General features: G+C 49.0%; 1 protein-coding gene and 1 pseudogene across 1 annotated transcript; one reads left to right on the top strand and one right to left on the bottom strand.

Annotated features, from left to right (window-relative positions):
• The first annotated feature begins 1,309 nt into the window (after positions 1-1,309).
• LOC135270121 (heterogeneous nuclear ribonucleoproteins C1/C2-like) lies at positions 1,310-2,666 on the top strand (annotated as a pseudogene).
• A 12,242-nt stretch (positions 2,667-14,908) lies between these two features.
• Positions 14,909-17,858, bottom strand: TPBGL (trophoblast glycoprotein like). Its single transcript, XM_064365581.1, has one exon. It carries the CDS (start codon positions 17,581-17,583, stop codon positions 16,429-16,431), a length of 1,155 nt encoding a protein of 384 aa, XP_064221651.1. The 5' UTR covers positions 17,584-17,858; the 3' UTR covers positions 14,909-16,428.
• Positions 17,859-19,133: the final 1,275 nt, after the last annotated feature.

Below are 19,133 nucleotides of genomic sequence, written 5' to 3'. Positions count from 1 at the left end.
ATTGGACTCCCAGAAGAGAGGAGAAAGAGACTGGTGGAGAAAAAATAGTTGAGAAAATAATGGCCACTAACACCCCAAATTTGGTAAAAGACATAAATTTATAGATTCAAGAAGCTGTGCAAATCTCAAATACATTAAACTCAAAGAAAATCACATATAAACATAAATAACCAAACTGCTGAAAACCAAGGAAAAATTTTAAAATTCTGAAAGCAGCTAGAGAAAAGGACACATTCATGTATTTTCTTCCATACAAGGAATAACTATCTGAATACAGATTTCTTAATAGAAGACAAGGAGACCAGAAGAAAGTGGTACAACATCTTTACAGCACTAAAAGAATTGCCAACCCAGAAATCTATATCTAGTGAAAACATCCTTCAAGAAGAATGCAAAATAGATGAGCAGATGGAGGAAAACCAAGAGAATCTGTCACCAGCAGATTTACTCTAAAAAAAAATGCTCAACAAAGTTATGTAGTTAGAAATGATGCCAGAGATAAACCCAGATCTTTAGAAATTAAGAGCAGCAGAAATGATAATTATCTGGATAAATTTAAAATGCTATATTTATCATTTATCCCCTAATCTTCTTAAGTTCTTTAGAGTATTTATTATTGGTGTTTTTTTTAAAATTTGTTTGTTGGTTTGTTTGTTTTTTGACAGGGTCTTGCTCGGTCACTCAGGCTGGACCGGCTGGAGTGTAGTGGTGTGATCGTAGCTCACTGCCACCTTGAACTCCTGGGTTCAGATGATTCTCCCACCTCAGCCTCTTGTGTAGCTGGAACTACTGGCATGCACCACCACACCCAATCAATTTTCTTTATTTTTGTTGTAGAGATGGGACCTTGCCATGTTGCCTAGCTGGTCTTAAACTCCTGAGCTCAAGCGATTCTCTTGTCTCGGCCTTCCAAAGTGCTGCAAATACAAGCATGAGCTACCATGCCTGCCTTATTACTGTTGAAAAAAATATATATAGCATTGTCTGATAGGTTTACCAATGTTGACAAGTAGATGAAATACATGTAACAGCTATCAGGGAACGCTCAGTGGGGGGAGATAAACATATTTGTTTTCAAAGCTTCTATATTACATTTGAAATGGTGAAATGGTACGATGTTAACTCTAAGTAGACTGTGAAAGGTTATATATGTATATTGTCCCTACAGCAACAACTAAAATGGAGCCAGACATATAGATAAATTACAATAGTGAAAAAAAAAATTAATGACATACTAAAAACATCCAGGTATTGTAAAAGAAGACAGGAAAGTTGAAACAAAAGAATAAAAAATAGGGGGACAGGGCCATTTTGTGAAGAGACGAAGACTGAGCGGTTGTGTCCGCGTTGCCGACCTCCAGCAGCAGTCGGCTTCTGCACTTAGAACCCGGGAGTAGGAGACTCAGAATCGAATCTCTTCTCCCTCCTTCCTCCTGTGAGATTTTTTTGATCTTCAGCTACATTTTCGGCTTTGTGAGAAACCTTATCATCAAACACAATGGCCAGCAACGTTACCAACAAGACAGATCCTCGCTCCATGAACTCCCGTGTGTTCATTGGGAATCTCAACACACTCGTGGTCAAGAAATCTGATGTGGAGGCAATCTTTTCGAAGTATGGCAAAATTGTGGGCTGCTCTGTTCATAAGGGCTTTGCCTTCGTTCAATATGTTAATGAGAGAAATGCCCGGGCTGCTGTAGCAGGAGAGGATGGCAGGATGATTGCTGGCCAGGTTTTAGATATTAACCTGGCTGCAGAGCCAAAAGTGAACCGAGGAAAAGCAGGTGTGAAACGATCTGCAGCGGAGATGTACGGCTCCTCTTTTGACTTGGACTATGACTTTCAACGGGATTATTATGATAGGACGTACAGTTACCCAGCACGTGTACCTCCTCCTCCTCCTATTGCTCGGGCTGTAGTGCCCTCGAAACGTCAGCGTGTATCAGGAAACACCTCATGAAGGGGCAAAAGTGGCTTCAATTCTAAGAGTGGACAGTGGGGATCTTCCAAGTCTGGAAAGTTGAAAGGAGATGACCTTCAGGCCATTAAGAAGGAACTGACCCAGATAAAACAAAAAGTGGATTCTCTCCTGGAAAACCTGGAAAAAATTGAAAAGGAACAGAGCAAACAAGCAGTAGAGATGAAGAATGATAAGTCAGAAGAGGAGCAGAGCAGCAGCTCCGTGAAGAAAGATGAGACTAATGTGAAGATGGAGTCTGAGGGGGGTGCAGATGACTCTGCTGAGGAGGGGGACCTACTGGATGATGATGATAATGAAGATCGGGGGGATGACCAGCTGGAGTTGATCAAGGATGATGAAAAAGAGGCTGAGGAAGGAGAGGATGACAGAGACAGCGCCAATGGCGAGGATGACTCTTAAGCACATAGTGGGGTTTAGAAATCTTATCCCATTATTTCTTTACCTAGGCGCTTGTCTAAGATCAAATTTTTCACCAGATCCTCTCCCCTAGTATCTTCAGCACATGCTCACTGTTCTCCCCATCCTTGTCCTTCCCATGTTCATTAATTCATATTTCCCTGCGCCTAGTCCCATTTTCACTTCCTTTGACGCTCCTAGTAGTTTTGTTAAGTCTTACCCTGTAATTTTTGCTTTTAATTTTGATACCTCTTTATGACTTAACAATAAAAAGGATGTATGGTTTTTATCAACTGTCTCCAAAATAATCTCTTGTTATGAAGGGAGTACAGTTCTTTTCATTCATACATATGTTCAGTAGTTGCTTCCCTAACTGCAAAGGCAATCTCATTTAGTTGAGTAGCTCCTGAAAGCAGCTTTGAGTTAGAAGTATGTGTGTTACACCCCAACATTAGTGTGCTGTGTGGGGCAGTTCAACACAAATGTAATGATGTATTTTTGTGAATGAGAGTTGGCATGTCAAATGCATCCTCTAGAAAAATAATTAGTGTTATAGTCTTAAGATTTGTTTTCTAAAGTTGATACTGTGGGTTATTTTTGTGAACAGCCTGATGTTTGGGACCTTTTTTCTTCAAAATAAACAAGTCCTTATTAAACCAGGAATTTGGAGAAAAAACAAAAAAAAAAAAAAAAAATAGGGGGACAAACAGAAAAATACAAGTGGTAGACCTAAATACAACCATATCGATAACTACATTAAATGTAAATGAACTGTATATAACAAAAGATAGAAATTTCCAGATTGGATTAAAAAACAAGAGCTGATTATAGTGGTCTATAAACATACTTTAAATGTAAAGACATAGATAAGCTTGTCTTATGAAAAGAATAAAAAAGATACACCATGCAAACAATAATAAAAAGAAAGCTGAAATGGCTATATTAATATCAGACAAAATAGACTTCACAACAAGGAATGTTACCAGGGTAAAAAGGGACATATATAATAATAAAATCAATTTGCCAGGAAAAGATAACAACCCTAAATGTGTATGCACCTGATCATGGTGTTTCCAGATATACAAAGCAAAATGTAATAGAACCGAAGGGAGAAATATGCAAATCCACAACATTCCTCCCTCAGTAACTGATGAAACAAGAAGATAGAATATTAGTACATAGAAGTCCTGAACAACAATACCAGTTTCACCTGATAAACACTACAGAATATTTCATCTCAAAACAACTGAATATGCATTTTTTTCAAGTGTACATGGAACATTCTCCAAGAACTATTTTCTGGGCAAAAACATCTTAACAAATTTTAAATAATTTATATGTTTTTTATTTTAAACTTTTAAAAATCTTTCTTTTTTGAGGCAGGGTCTCGCTGTGTTGCCCAGTCTGGTCTTGAACTTCTGGGCTCAAGCAATCCTCCTGCCTCGGCCTTGCAAAGTGCTGAGATTACAGGCATGAGCCACCACACCCGGCTAAATTTAAATGAATTCAAATCATAAGTATGTTCTTTGGTCACAGCAGAATTAAACCAGAATAACAGAGAGTTAACTGGAAAATTTGGAAATATTTGAAAATTAAGCTATTTCTAAATGGGCCAAAGAGGAAGTCACAAGGAAATTTAGAAAATACTGTGAATTAAATGAAAATAAAGACAAATATTTAAATTTTGGGGATTCAGCTAAAGCAGTGCTTATCTCAACAGATACAGAAAGGCACTTGACAAAATTTAACATCTGTTTATGATTCAAAAAAGCAAAACAGCTCTTAGAAAACTTATTAACCTGATAAAGAACATCTATGAAAAACCTACATCTACTAACATAGTTTCGGGTGAGAGACTTAATACTTTTCCTCTAAAACTGGGAACAAGACAAGGATGACTACTTCGACCACTCCTATTTGACATTATACTAGAGGTCCTAGCCAGTGCAATAAGGCAAAAAACAGGTACAAAAGGCCTACTGATTTTAAAGAAGAAATAAAATAGGGCCAGGAGCAGACCCTCAATAGCTGTAATCCCAATACTTTGGGAGGCCGAGGCAAGAGGATCACTTCAGCCCAGGAGTTTGAAACCAACATGGGCAAGATGGCAAGACCCCATCTCTACAAAAACTTTTAAAAATTAGGCATGGTAGTGCATGCCTGTAATTCCAGTTACTCGGGAGGCTGAGGTGGGAGGATCCCTTGAGCCCAGGAGTTCAAGGTGGCAGTGAGCTATGATTGCACCACTGCATTCCAGCCTGGCAACAAAGAGAGACCCTGTCTCTAAAAAAACAAACAAACAAAAACAAAAAAAATGAAAATGGTCTCTATTCACAGACTTCTTGATTATCTACATTAAAATTCCTAAAAAGTCTACTAGAAATAATAACTGAGTTTAGATAGATTGCAGGAAACATGATTAACACACAAAAATCCATCCACTGTACTTCTGTAGAGTAACACTGAACAACTGAAATAGAAATTTAAAAGATGATGTCATTTATAACAGCACCCAAAACTGAAATACTCAGATGTAAACCTAACAAATTATGTGCATGATCTCTACGCTGAAAAGTAAAAAGTACTGATGAAAGAAATCAAATAGACCCAAATAAACTGAGAGCTAGCTATATCATGTTCACAGCTAAATGACTGTACAACCATCATATGGTTGTACCATCTTATGTTGTACAATTATTTATCCGTTCAATAGCTGAAGAACAGTTGGGTTGTTTTCCTTCTTAGATTCAATGCAATACAAATCAAGACCTCTGTAGGACTGTTTTTAAGACATAGAGAAATTGATTCCAAATTTAGAAAGGTAAAAAAATCTAGAATGGCCAAGCAATCTTTATAAAGAAGAAGAAAGTTGGAGGACTCTACTATCTGGTCTCAAGACTTACTAGGAAGCTACGGTAATCAAGACAGTGTGGCGGTGGTGAAACAACAGACACCTGTATCAGTGGAACAGAACTGGGAATTCAGAATAGACCTGCACATAGATGGTCAATTGATTTTCAGCGAAGGCACAAAGGTAATTCAATTGTTGCTTTCAACAAATGGTTTTGGCAAAGACAAAGAGGAACTAGAACTCTCATACGCTGCTAGTGGAAATGCAAAATGGCACAGACACTTTGGAAAACAATTTGGAAGGTTCTTACAATAAATTTAAACATACTGTAATATTCAGCAGTTCCACTCTTTAAAGAAAAAGTGACTGGGCACAGTGGCTCATGCCTGTAATCCAAGCAGTTTGGGAGGCCAAAGTGGGAGGATTGCTTGAGCCTAGGAGTTCAAGACCAGCCTGAGCAATACGGTGAGGCCCTGTCTCTACAAAAAAGAAGAAAAAAAATGGCCAGGCATGTGGTGTATGCCTGTGATCCCAGCTACTCAGGAGACTGAAGAAAGATCACTTGAGCCCAGGAGTTCGAGGCTGCAGTAAGCTGTGTTCATACAAATGCACTCCAACCTGGGCAACAGAGAGAGACCTTTTCTCAAAAAATAAATAAAAGAAATAAAGAAATAAAAAGTGACATTCCTTCAGGAACCTGTACAAGAATGTTTACAGTGGCTATATTCGTAGTCATCAAAAACTGGAAACAACCCAGCTGTCCTTCAGCTATTGAATGGATAAATGATTGTACAACCATATGATGGAATACTACACAGCAATAAAAATGAACACACTATAACAATACCGGCAACAGCATGGATGAGTTTCTACTGCATTATGCTAAGTGAAAGAAGTCAGATTTAAAAGGACAAACGTGTATGATTCTACTTATATGACATTGTGTCAAAGGCAAAACAACGGGGACAGAAAACAGACCAGGAGTTGCCAATGGCTGAACTTTGGGGAAGGGTTGGCTACAAAGAAGCAGCCGGAGGGATGTTGGGGGGTAATGGAACACTCTATATCTCATTTGTCAAAACTCAGAACTGTATGCCAAATAGGGTGAACTTTACTCTGTAAAAATTTCAATAAAAATAATCAGAACAATTTATAGCCCACAACTGCAAACAGTATTTATTGGGCATGTACCATTTGCTGGGGCCTGTGCTGGCCCTGTAGACACTAAGATTAAATAAGACAATCTTGGCTGGGTGCAGTGGCTCACCCCTGTAACCCCAGCACTTTGCGAGGCCGAGGTGGGCAGATCACTTCAGGTCAGGAGTTCGAGACCAGCCTGACCAACATGGTGAAACTCTGTCTCTACTAAAAATACAAAAATTAGCCAGGCATAGTGGTCGGCATCTGTGATCCCAGCTACTCAGGAGGCCAAGGCAGGAGAATCGCTTGAACCTGGGAGGTGGAAATTTCAGTGAGCTGAGATTGCGCCACTGCACTCCAGCCTGGGCGACAGAGTGACACTCAGTCTTAGGGAAAAAAAAAGACAATCCCTTCCTTCAAATTGCTGGCAGATTAACTGGGGGATAAAGGTTTGGAATTGCTGATAACAGGGGGCCTATTGTGTAGTCACAGTATGCCATGAGGGCACCAAGGAGAGGTCTTACATTTAGCTAGGGTGGCTAAGATGAGAATTAGGCAGGCTTCCAGGAGGAGAAAATGCTTGAACTGATTTTTTTGTTTTTTGTTTTTTGTTTTTTGAGATGGAGTCTCACTCTGTGGTCTAGGATGGAGTGCAGTGGTGTAATCTCTGCTCACTGCAACCTCCACCTCCCGGGTTCAAGTGATTGTCCTGCTGAGTAGCTAGGACTACAGGCACATGCCACCATGCCCAGCTAATTTTTGTATTTTTAGTAGAGATGGGGTTTCACCATGTTGGCCAGGCTGGTCTTGAACTCCTGACCTTAGGTGATCTGCTCACCTTGGCCTCCTAAAGTGCTGGGTTTATGGGTGTGAGCCTTCCCACCTGGTCTTGAACTGAGTTTTGAAGGGTAAAAAAGCATTAGGTAGGCAAGGAGGAGCTAAGGACCTTCTAGGTAGAAGACACAGCATATGGGGTGTCTCAGGGTGAGACAATCTGGGGCTTTCAGGCAACTGTAAAGACATCAGAATGACCAGAGTGAAGGTTGCTGGGAGAGCTGGCAGGAGATTGGACTAGTGGGTGGGGGTTACAGATAATCAGTTAAAAAAAAAAGCTTTTTTTTTTTTTTTTTTTTTTTTTTTGTAGAGATGAGGTCTTGCTATATTGCCTAGGCTGGTCTCCAATGCCTGCCCTCTGATCCTTCTCCTTCAGCCTCCCAAAATGTTGGGATTACAGGTGTGAGCCACTCACTGCACCTGGCCTCAAAGAGCTTGGTTTTATCCAGAAGACAGTGGGACAGGTTTTAGGAAGAGTAAGGAGAGGGATCAGATTAATGCATTTTCACTCCGGCTGCAGCGTGGGATCAGAGGGGGAAGCTTCAGGCTGGGAGACCAGGGAGGAAGCTGGGGCAGGGATGCAGATGAGAGAAGTCCAGGCTGCGACCAGGTGGGGAAGGAGCCTAAGACAGTGTGGGGAGGTGAAGGGGTAGAGTGGCCAGAACTTGCCTTCCACCCAATGTTTGAATATTTGGTCTCAGCACCTTTGCACTTGCTGTTGCTTCTGACTGGATCAATCTTTCCGAGATTCTCTGCATAGATCATTCCTTCCCATTCTTCAAGGTGGGTCGCCCTCTCGGAGGGGCCTTCCATGACTTACCCCATGTTAGAAATAATAGTTTGTTTTAAACACTTTCTTTAAAAGCCTTTTTGCTAGAAGCCCTATACTATGTAGCTGTTAGACATGCTTACAGGCACATAGTACATTCTATGTCCTTGTACTTTAGTCAAAATATCATTGCTCACAGGCATGTCCCAGCTCGAAGCCTATGCCCCTTCCTTATATGGACTTCCCCTTTTTGCTTGCCATTGCTTTTACCTGCTTAGAAAAGTTTCAAGTTATTAGTCAATCGGGTTTTATTTTATTTTATTTAATTAATTTATTTATTTATTTGAGACGGAGTTTCACTCTTGTTACCCAGGTTGGAGTGCAATGGCGCGATCTCGGCTCACTGCAACCTCCGCCTCCTGGGTTCAGGCAATTCTCCTGCCTCAGCCTCCTGAGTAGCTGGGATTACAGGCAAGCTCCACCGTGCCCAGCTAATTTTTTGTATTTTTAGTAGAGACGGGGTTTCACCGTGTTGACCAGGATGGTCTCAATCTCTTGACCTCGTGATCCACCCGCCTCGGCCTCCCAAAGTGCTGGGATTACAGGTGTGAGCCACCGCCCCGGCCGGGTTTTAGTTTAAATTGTGAGATCTGGCTCCAGCCAACGGAGATCCGACACAGCATAAGGACAACCCCAAATGCATAAGAAATAAATATGTCTGCTTTCCTTTGTTCATTGTACTCTTGTGGCAAGATTGCTATGGGAGTACCCTTTCTGCAGGAAGTAAAAAGAATTGCTTTGCTGAGAGATCCTTCGTCCCAGTACTAAATTTTTCTTTGCAGCAGGGAGTATCTATTTCCAACATCCCATTCAAAAGAGACCCCTCCTTGTCACTCACTCTCACATCACTCTGCTTATTTCTCTCATAAGAAGTACCGTGTTTGTTTATTTACTTGTTTGTGGTCTAAGTAAGCACAGGGCTTTGGAGCAGAGCCTGAGTTCTAAGCCTGACTTGGCCTCTTATTAGGTGTGTGATCTTGAGCAAATTATTCATCTCTATGTGCCTTAATTTCCTCATTTGTGAAGTAGGAATAATAATGCCTGCTTCACAGAATTGTCATCAGGACAAGATGGATAAATATAGGTAAAGTACCTAGAACAATCCCTGGCACATAGCAAATTCTATATGTGTTAGTTACTACTATTATTGCTTTATAAGGGCAGAGACCTTATTAGTTTTCTTCCTTTTTAAAAAAAAATTTTTTGAGACAGGGTCTCACTCTGTCACCCAGGCTGGGGTGCAGTGGCATGACCTTGGCTCACTGCAACCTCCACCTCCCAGGCTCATGCAATCCTCTCACCTCAGCCTCCCAAGTAGGTGGGACTACAGGTGCACGCCCCGGCATCCAGCTAATTTTTGCATTTTTTATAGAGATGGAGTCTCGCCATGTTGCCCCAGGCTGGTCTTGAACTCCTGAGGTCAAGCGATCTCCCAAAGTACTGGGATTACAGTCCTGAGCCACCACGCCCGGCTCTAGTTTTCTTAAAAATTGTGTCCTCATCTTCTTAGCACAGTGCTTGGCACACAGCAGACACTTGTTGGAGGGATTGTTGACCGAATGAAGAAAGGCACTTTCCCATTTCCACCAACAGATGGCGCATGTATGCCAAGAAAAGTTAAAGCTGGTTCGGCTCCGACACCATGGGCCAAGAGATGTCGCTGCAGCTCCCATGAATGAGAAACCAAGACTAAGCCAGCGGCAGGCGCTGCCGAGACAGAGTCCTGGACAAAGATTCCAAATGGAGGGCCAGAAGCTCTAATTGGTCCCAGCTACTCGGGAGGCTGAGGCAGGTGAATTGCTTGAACGCGGGAGGCGGAAGTTGCAGTGAGGCGAGACTGCGTCACTGCACTCCAGCCTGGCGCCTGTCGACAGAGCGAGACTCTGTCTAAAAAAAAAAAAAAGCCAAAGTTGGCCAGGCGCGGTGGCTCATGCTTGTAATCCCAGCACTTTAAGAGACTGAGGCGGGAGGATCACTTGAGCCCGACAGTACAAGGTTACAGTGAGCTATGATAATGCCATCGCATTCCCAGCCTGGGTGACAGAGGGAGATCTCATCTTATCTCGTAAATAAACAACAACAAAAACCCAAATAAATAAATGCCGAAATTAAGAGACTGTGTTTTGCATGATCACATATTCTAAAACTGCATTTTCTTTCTGCTCGCTCACTTTGTAGACCAAGGAGCCAACTATCCTGGAATCTTATATCATCAAACCCTCAGTTTAATGAAGCGGGGGTTGTGAGAGTCAAAGGAAGCACCCATGCAATGTGCAGAGAGGGAAGCCACAGCGTTCTGGGTGATGCCTCTTCTTCTGTGTTATTTCTGTGGGGCAGGGGCTAGGACAGCGTTCACCAATCTCTGTGCACTGTGACTGGGGCCCTAAAAGTGATGTGGGAGCTTCTGTGATGCAGACAAGAGGCAAGAAAACCAGTCAATACAAAGAAAGGTCTCGACGGTACAGCAGTAGGAGAAAGACGGTGTGGTCCTAAAGACTGGGGTACTCCTGGGCTGTGTTGAGTGCTCCCTGTGCTGGGGAAGGTATCCTAGGCAGAGGGTACCATGTGAGCAAAGGCACAAGGCATGGAAGAGCTGGGCTCCATTACTAACATCCTCACAGTTTGGTGCTGCTGGAGAATATGGTTCAAAGAAGGGGAGTGTATTAGTTATTTATTGCTGGTAGATCTGCTGGTCTAGTCTAACAATCTAGTACTTTTTCTTTTCCCTCCAGGTCTTGTCAAAAGTCATTGAAGTCCAGGGCCCAGCAGCTTGGTACAGTCCTAGTTTATTATTACTATTATATATTTTTTGAGACGGAGTTTTGCTTTTGTTGCCCAGGCTAGAGTGCAATGGCATGATCTCAGCTCACTGCAACCGCCCTTTCCTGGTTCAAGTGATTCTCCTGCCTCAGTCTGCCACGTAGCTGGGATCATAGGCATGCGCCACCACACCCGGCTACTTTTTTGTATTTTTAGTAGAGACAGGGTTTCACCATGTTGGTCAGCTGGTCTCGAACTCAGGAACTCAGTACCTCATGTGATGCACCCTCCTTGGCCTCTTAAAGTGCTGGGATTACAGGTGTGAGCCACCACGCCCAGGTAGTCCTAGTTTACTCTTGCTCAAGTGCAATAATTAATAGTGGCCCCTTTCACTCCCAAGTTTGCCAGCTTGGATGATCCCCTAAATTAGGCGTCTCCCCTGTGTTTCCATGATCACAGTGACCTGTGTGGTCACCATCTTGATTGAGAACAGGAACAAGATCCGGTTCATCCAGATGAGCCCCGTGCTCAGATGATAGAAGCTCAGGAACAATGAGTTTAATGCCTGGGACCTCAGAGCCTGGGGCGTCAGACAAACCCCCTTCTCCTCTCAGGGAGGGTAGACATGACTTTCAGCAGGGCTGCTGCCTGCAAGATGCTGGCATAGGGCTCCTGAGGCCTGCCGGGAGCCGCTGACAGGCTGAAGAGTGCTTCCAGCCCTCCAGAGCTCACTTTCTTGTTTTCATCTGCAGGCTACCACAGGCTTGGGGCTGGCTACTGGATGCATTGAGATAGCAAGTTGGGAGATGGGGTGGCTCTGCCATATGCTCAGACCCAGGGCATAGCAGGGGCAGCCCTGGGGCATCCTGGGCTCAGGATCTGTTCCTGACAACTTGTGTAACCTGGATGGATTCCTGCATGCTCTCAGCCTCAGTTTCCCCACCCATCCAATGAAGGGTTAGTTGAGGGTCTGCATGGGCCTGGCCAGCTCCTAGCAAATCACCCTGTGGCAGTGCTGAGGGAAGCAGGTGGGGGTAGTGAGGCAGGGGTGAGGGGTGGAGAGGGGACTCTGAAAGCGGCCAAGTGCATTATTAGCACAGGAATATTAACTGCCCCTGTCACTCTTCCTAGTCTGGGAAAGGCCATACCCATAAATTAGGGCTGGGAGTCTGCCAGGCAGTGGCTTAATGAAGAAGGAGATGGACTTCAGGGAGAGTAGGCAGTCCCTCCAGAGGTCACAAGTCTAGCCCCAGCCCGGACAGAAGGAACCTGGAGCCAGAGGCAGGCAGGGGTGTCTGAGGCCACAGTGCCAGGCTGGGCCAGGAAGGCAGGGGCCAGTTCTGCCGTGGTCACTGCTGAATCCCCAGACCCTGGCACATAGTAGGGTCTCAACCAGTATTTCTGGCTAAGGATCAGGTGTCATGGCAAGTCAGGTGCTGAGTGCAGACTCAAACCCAGTCCTCCCGACTCTAGCTAGGTCCTCCCTGGTTCCCACCCCAGATCTGAGGGTGCGAGTAGGCGAGGGGGCTTGGAAGCGAAAGACTTCTCAAGGAGACATCTTTGAGAGGCAATTTCATGTGTTCATGAGGTCACGGAACCTGGGAAGTCTGCCACGTTTCTCTGGGTGTGCAGCTGGCTTCATGTCTCCCACGTTTCCTACAGTCACACACATCTGTCCTCTCCTGCTGTCTGCTATGCCTGTTCTTTAAGGGGACAGCCTTGAGGTAGATTTCTCCCTCCATCATTTGGCTTCTGCAGGCAGGCCCCAGGCCTCTGGGCCTCTGCCCACCTCACACTCCAGCAGCACCCCCAGTGTGTGATTAGAGGAGGAAGCCAGTCATTTAGTGGGGCCTTGGCACCTCTGAGAGAGGGTCTGGAATGGATGATGTCAAGGAGTCCGGGCAGGGCCAGCCAGACGCCCCATCTCACTTCTTCTTGCAAGGCTTCTCCGGGATCCCTCCCCTTCCCTTCTCTCTCCGCCCCTATCTAGCCACGGCTTTGGTCTGATTCCTCTCTGTGTCTCCAGTGCCCAGTATGAGGCCAGGCACAAAAAGGATGGGCAGAAGGAAGGAACAACCAGGCTTCACAAGCGGGAGGTGCAGTGCAGCTCCCTGCCTCCGACCCCTCCCCCATCACATCTCTCAACCTCGATGCCTTCCTGACTTTTCCTCTGAGGGCAGAGGTCCCTCTGGTGCTTCCCAGTGGAGAATGTGGTGAATGTAGTAGGTCCTCCCACCTACCCCCAGCCATTGTTAGCCTTTAATCCTCAGACTAACAAGATCCTCCTGCCTCCAGACCTTTGCAGAAGTTGGTACTTCTGATTTTTCTCTGTTCAGCAAACTTCTACTCATCTACCAAAACCCAGTTCAAATGTGACTTCCTCTAAGAAGTCTGTCTAGGTGGGGTCAGGGCTCTTACTCTGAGCTCTCATTATTTCCTGGGATTTCTTTTCTCCAGATATTGATTACATGTGATTCCTTCCCTGGATTGTTAACTTTTCTAGAACTGGCAAAGTTCCATTCAGTAAGGGCTGAGTGAACGGCTGGGTTTGTAGAAGAGGTGAAGCTGGGGGCCCTGGGCCTTGTTGATAGCCCCATAAGGCTAAAGGCCACAGACAGACAGCAAGGAGGATGGCAGCCCAGAGAAGACATTTAATGGGGATCAGCGAATCATATTAAGGTTGAACACCAACTGGCCCACAGTAGACACTCAATTAGTTGATTTTTGATGACTACTGATTTGATATGTCTTAGCAGTAGCTCTCATATACATCTTTAGAGCTGAAGAGACCTACAGATGTACAGATCACCTCCTCAGTTTCAAAGATGTGCTCTCTGGTAATGTAGCTTAAGATCACAGTAAGTTCTGGCAAGCCTGGCAAATAAAACATGCTATTAGCTATAGGTTTGTTGTCAGCAAAAATCTTTGAGGCTTTTATGAGAGCTACTGCTAAACTAAGAATTAAATCAATAGTTATAAAAAAAAATCAACTAACATGCTCTAACTTGCATTAGAGATACCAACACTATATTGTCCTGGGGGACTGCCGGGCACCCTTTAAAGGTCATTGACAGATGGGACTTTGTCAAGAGATAATCCTTTCTCATGAGGAATGACTGGGAGAAGCAGTAGGGAGCGTGCCAGGAAAAGACAAGGAGCCCCATCCACGGTCTCTGACTTGTGAAGAATGGTCCTGGGCTGAGGGGTGCTCCTGACCCCATGGCAAAGCTGGGGCTGTCAGGGAGTCCCAGGCAGGCTCCTGGGACACTGAAAGGAGGGGAGGGAGCAGGCCTCCCATCACGAGACAATGCCTCCAGTTGAGATGCTTAGGCGGCATCCCACATTATCTCTGTAGTACCTTTCAATAGTTAGAAGGCACACATTCTAGAATTATATGGCCCTAAAATTAGAAAATGCCAGAATTCTAGGCTTCTGCCCTATGGTTTTAGGGCTCTGTGACCCTGAAAGCGAAATAATCCAGCCTGGGGACCTGGAAGTCCTCCTGGCCCAGAACCCACCAGACCCCTGCTTCACATATCTCAAGGAGTCATTTCATCCATGCCCCCACCTCACAGCCTCTCACATACCCAATATGCAGGTCTTACCCTCTGGCCAGGAGAGTGTGACATGACACGAGACATAAGGGACTATCAGATAATTCATCAGAGAGGTTGATCCCAAAGCAGCAAGCAATCCCTCTTCTTTCCTGTCTGAATTAACTCCTCATTCTCTGTAGCTGGATTTCCTCCCGGATGGCCTTGGCTGAGGCTAATGTTTGTCGGTCTAACTCCATCCCCACCCTGAAGATGAGGAATGGAAGGGAAGAGGATGTAGAGGAGGTGTCAGATCCCATTTTGGCTTGCATAACCCCTCCTCCAACAATAGAGAGCAGGGTGGTGTAGGGAACAATGTCATCCCAATGAGAAGTCCCTCCATGTAGCTAACCTTAATCCTGCTATGTGCAATCAGAGCCCATTTCTTCTCCCACGGTCTGGGAGAACGCATCCAGGGTCACTACCCCACCACAGAGAGGTCCAAAATGCCCTCCCAAGAGTCCCCTCCCACCCCCATCAGTCCCCCAAGGTCAGCAGGAATGATACAGCACCACTTACAAGAGTAGAGTATCTGAGATTATTGCAGACTTTATAGAAAACTGCTCCGGGGAGATCCAGATTTTCTGGGTATGGGGAGGGAAGGCAGGCCTCACGTCAATATATTCAAGGAAGGGTGACTTCCTGTGTGCAGACGCTGCACAGGCCAGCCATTCTGCCTCACCTAGGGGGTGGTGAGTCAGGGAGAGGGGTGACTCCCCCACTCACCAATTGTGCTTTGGGATCTTGGAGAAGGCAGGGTGCTGAGGTTCTGACCCTGAACCAGGAGGGCTTGTGCCTGAGGCAGGAGGCAAGACCCCCTTCTCTTCCAGAAGATACACGGGGTGAGGTGGTGGTGGTGGCAGCGGCAGCGGCAAGGAATCCGCAGGGGCAAAGAGCCACATGGCTGGAAAAGAGCATGGAGAAATCGGAGGGCAGGCGCTTCCAGCCCTTCAGAGCCCACTCCCTGCCCCTCTCTGAGGCCACAATACCTCGCTATCCCTTTCACACACCCAAGCCTCTCTCCTTCCCCACAAGGATCTGCCAGTATGCACTGGGGGTGCATGGCACCTGCACCTGTCTGGCAGGACTGAAAAGCTCGTCCTGGGAGGAAACGGGGATGAGGACATCCCAGGGACAGATTCCTCACTGTACCTTCACTAGTGAATGGCAGGGGTGGGTGCTGAGTGCCAGCACTGGGTATGGGGGAGCTAAGAGCCTAAGGCTCGGGCGGGAGATGAAAGTCAGATCGGGATGAAGAGTTGAGAGTTTGAGACTGGGGACAGGCACTGGGTATCGGGAGGTCAGCGCCCCGGTGGGAAAGGCTGAGTGAGAGTCGGCTCCATACTAAGGCTAGACGGGGTGTGCTTGTCCCTGGGATGGGAGAGACAGACCAGGAGCTGAGCCCCATGCCCCCATGCCTGGGCGGAGGAAGGGAGGGCCTGAGCCAGAGGCGGGGGTGGGTGAAGGGGGAGGCAGGGGTACGTAATATATCCTCAGATGAGGGGAGGGTGCCCAATCCTCAGAGCCCCAGGGTTGGGCCTCCATGTAGGATGGAGGGCTCTGAGCTCTGGGACCGGACAAAGGGCTCAAAGTGCACAAACCCCTCCTGATGGGGGTGCTCTGCTTCGAGACCAGAATGGAATGGGAGGGCCCAGGAGCCCCGGAGGGGACTGAGGGCTCCGAGCTGGTGGTGGGGGTCAGGGCAGTCTCGGGCGCTGGGACTCCAAGCATAGGGTGGTGGGGGCAGGCAGGTCTCAGAGCTCTGGCCTTGAAGGACAGAGTCTCTGTGTGAGCCCCGAGACGGGGAACGTACTTTGGGTGGTCTAGGAGGGAGGTTTCAGAAACTAGGGTGGGCAGGAGGGGTTTCTGGATTCGGACGGGCTATCTCTGGGTCTTTGACGGTGGGAGCTCTCGGAGGCGGGGACGAGAGGGTATAGCTTAGAGCCTCCGAGTCGGGGGAAGGTCTCCGAGCTCCGGGCTCACGGGCGTCTCATCTCCACGGCTTCGGGCCAGGCAGGGGCAGCCCCGAGCCCGGGGGCGCCGCTCAGAGCCCGGAGCCCGGGGAGGTGGCGCGGGAGCCGGCGGGCGCGGCGGGCGCGGGCGCGCGGCGCGGGTCTGCGTCCTGCTCGTAGCGGTAGTGGTAGCCCTCCATCTGGTCCCGGCACGCCTCGCGCAGGTTGCGCATCCAGCGCTGGATGCCGCGGCGGTTTAGGTAGAGCACCATGAGGAAGATGAGGCCGATGAGCGCCAGCACCAGCCCGAAGAACACGTAGGAGGCTTCCAGCTCCGGGCCGGCGGCCTCTGCCTCCTCCCCGCGAGCGTCGGCGCCGCTGTCCGCGCAGCGCAGCCGCGCCCCGTCCAGGTCCAGCAGCGGCCGGTCCAGGAGCGCCCGCGGAGCGGAGCAGCGCAAGCGCCGCGCGTCGGGCACGCGCTCCGTGGCGTTGTGCAGCCAGGCCAGCAGGGGGCGCGCGGCGCAGCCGCAGCGCAGGGGGTTGTCGGCGAGCAGCAGGCGCGGCCCGGAGAGGCCGCCATCGCGCTCCAGCCCGCGCAGCTCGTCGGGGCCCAGGCCGGCCAGCGCGTTGAAGCGCACGTCTAGCTGCTCCAGGCGCGCCAGGCGCAGCGCAGCGGGCGGAAGGCGGCTCAGCGCGTTGCCCGCCAGGCCCAGCAGGCGAAGCTCGGCCAGCGGGGCCAGCGCGACGTCCAGCACGGCCAGCAGCGCGGGGCCGCCCCGCACCAGCGCGTAGTTGAGCTGCAGCGAGCGCAGCGCGCGCAGCCCGCGGAAGGCGCCGCCGCCCAGGGCGCGCAGCGGGTTGTGGCTGAGGTCGAGCGCCGTCAGGCTGGGCAACCCGTCGAAGGCGCCGTCCTCCACCACCTCGATGTGGTTGTGCGTGAGGCGCAGCGCGTTCAGAAGTGGCAGGCGCACGCCGCCCGCCTGGTCTCCGTCCCCGTCCGCGTCCCCGCCGGCGAAGGCGGCCGCGCGCAGCACCGTCAGGTTGGCGCCCACGATGGTGAGGTTGCGCGCGTCGGGCGGCACGTCCTGTGGAGGCTGGCGGAGCTCGGCGCCCGACGCGCAGCGCAGCAGCACCTTGGGGCCGCCGAAGCAGTAGCACTGGAAGGGACAGGGTGCCGCGGGCTGGCTCAGCGCCGCCGCCACGATCAGCAGCCCCTGGAACCCCGGCTGTCCCGCGCGCGGGGCCATCGCGGCCGCCCCCGCATCCAGCGCCTGGGCGGCCGCGCTCACCAGTGAGTTGGGAGCGCCTGGTGGGGGGCACGGGTGGGGCGAGTCCTTGACCCGGAGTGGCTGGCAGTCCCGGTTGGTCTGTTCGCTGTCTCGAAAGTCCGCGGAGCCGCACTTACTGGCTGATTGGCCGGGGGCGAGAGGGGTCAGATGGGGAGCGGAGCCCCCCGCCCCCGGTGCCCTCGCCCTGTGCGCCGGCCTCCGTCTTCCGCGGCCGCCTGGGCTCGGAGCCGAGTGGGCAGGGTTTGCCTCCCCCTCCCTGCCTCCCGGCCTCCTCCTCCGCCCCCAGCGGAGTCTCCGCACCCTCCTCGCTGGGGGAGGCGGAGTGGGAGGCTCTTGAGAATCAGGGCTCTCGGCTGCTGCGTTTTCTCTTCACTCTCTCCGGCTCCCGGGCTCCTGAGAAGTTTGGGTCCCGGAGGCTCCGACTTTCTTTCCCCTCCCCTCCGACCTCCACCTCGGACATTTAAGCTGGGCCTTTCCTCCTCCCTCTCTGGCACGTGTGGGGCGGGGCCCGGCTTGGGGAGAGCAGGCAGGTGGGTAACCACCAGGGAGAATTCGGGGGTTGGGGAGGACTTTGGAGCTGCCCCTACTACAGGAGGCAGGGATGAGGGGTGGGCTTGAGAGAGTTACTCATTTTCCAGCCTCTTCCTAATCTTCAATCAGAGAGAGACTGGAAAATCCCCAGCCTCTGCGATCCTAGTTCCGTTAGACCTGGCTGTGTCACCACCCCTGCAGGAGCTGTGGGACAAGCTTTTTCTCCATCCATCCCACCCCATCCCACTCTTAGAAGTCTGTGGCCCCGTTCCCCTCCCACCCACCAACTCTGGCTGCTCTGCCTCTGCCAAGAGTTCCCTCATATGGTTTCCTCCACCGAGCTGGACTCCTCTGCCAAGCACTGTCCTAGGCACAGGGACCAGGGATGTAATGATTCTGCTCTTTGCTTTCATTCTCTGCCCCCAAACCTCTTAGACCCTTGGGGTTCCGTTGGGCACCATCAACCAGTCCCTCCAGGCTTCACCTGTGAGTGGGGTTTGGGGCACCGGAGATTAGGAGAGCAGGAGCAGATTTTGCAGCTTGGAGTTGGAGGTCTCAGAAGGGGCAGGGCTGTGGTGGGTGTTGAGCTGTTTACAGATTTGTTTTGTTCTGGGTTTTTTTTTTTTCCAAGAACTGGGAAGCTCCAAAACTGGTTTAAAGAGACAGCTCCTGAGAAGGGAGCATTCCTGGCCTTGGCATGAATTATTCAGGCTAGAGAGGCTGACACTTGATCTGTAGGCCATTTGGGTATCAGCAGAGCTGGTTAGGATAGAGGTTCCCCCCTCCTCCCAAGAATCAGTCTCTTTCTCCTGAATTGGGAACGGTTATTGCGTTGACTCCTTCCCTGAGGTTATATTTAACAGATCGACCAAAGGATCAATACCACTTAAGGAGAAGAGGCAGACCCTGCAGTGGCCCGGGTCTTGGGCAAGGACCAACATTAAGGAGCAGGGCTGGTGATGGTGGGGGTTCCCCAG

Source organism: Aotus nancymaae, unplaced genomic scaffold (assembly GCF_030222135.1).
Source record: "Aotus nancymaae isolate 86718 unplaced genomic scaffold, 86718_ANA_hifiasm-v0.15.2.pri h1tg000059l, whole genome shotgun sequence".
Taxonomy (NCBI): Eukaryota; Metazoa; Chordata; class Mammalia; order Primates; family Aotidae; genus Aotus; species Aotus nancymaae.
This window is presented reverse-complemented; position numbering and strand designations above follow the sequence as displayed.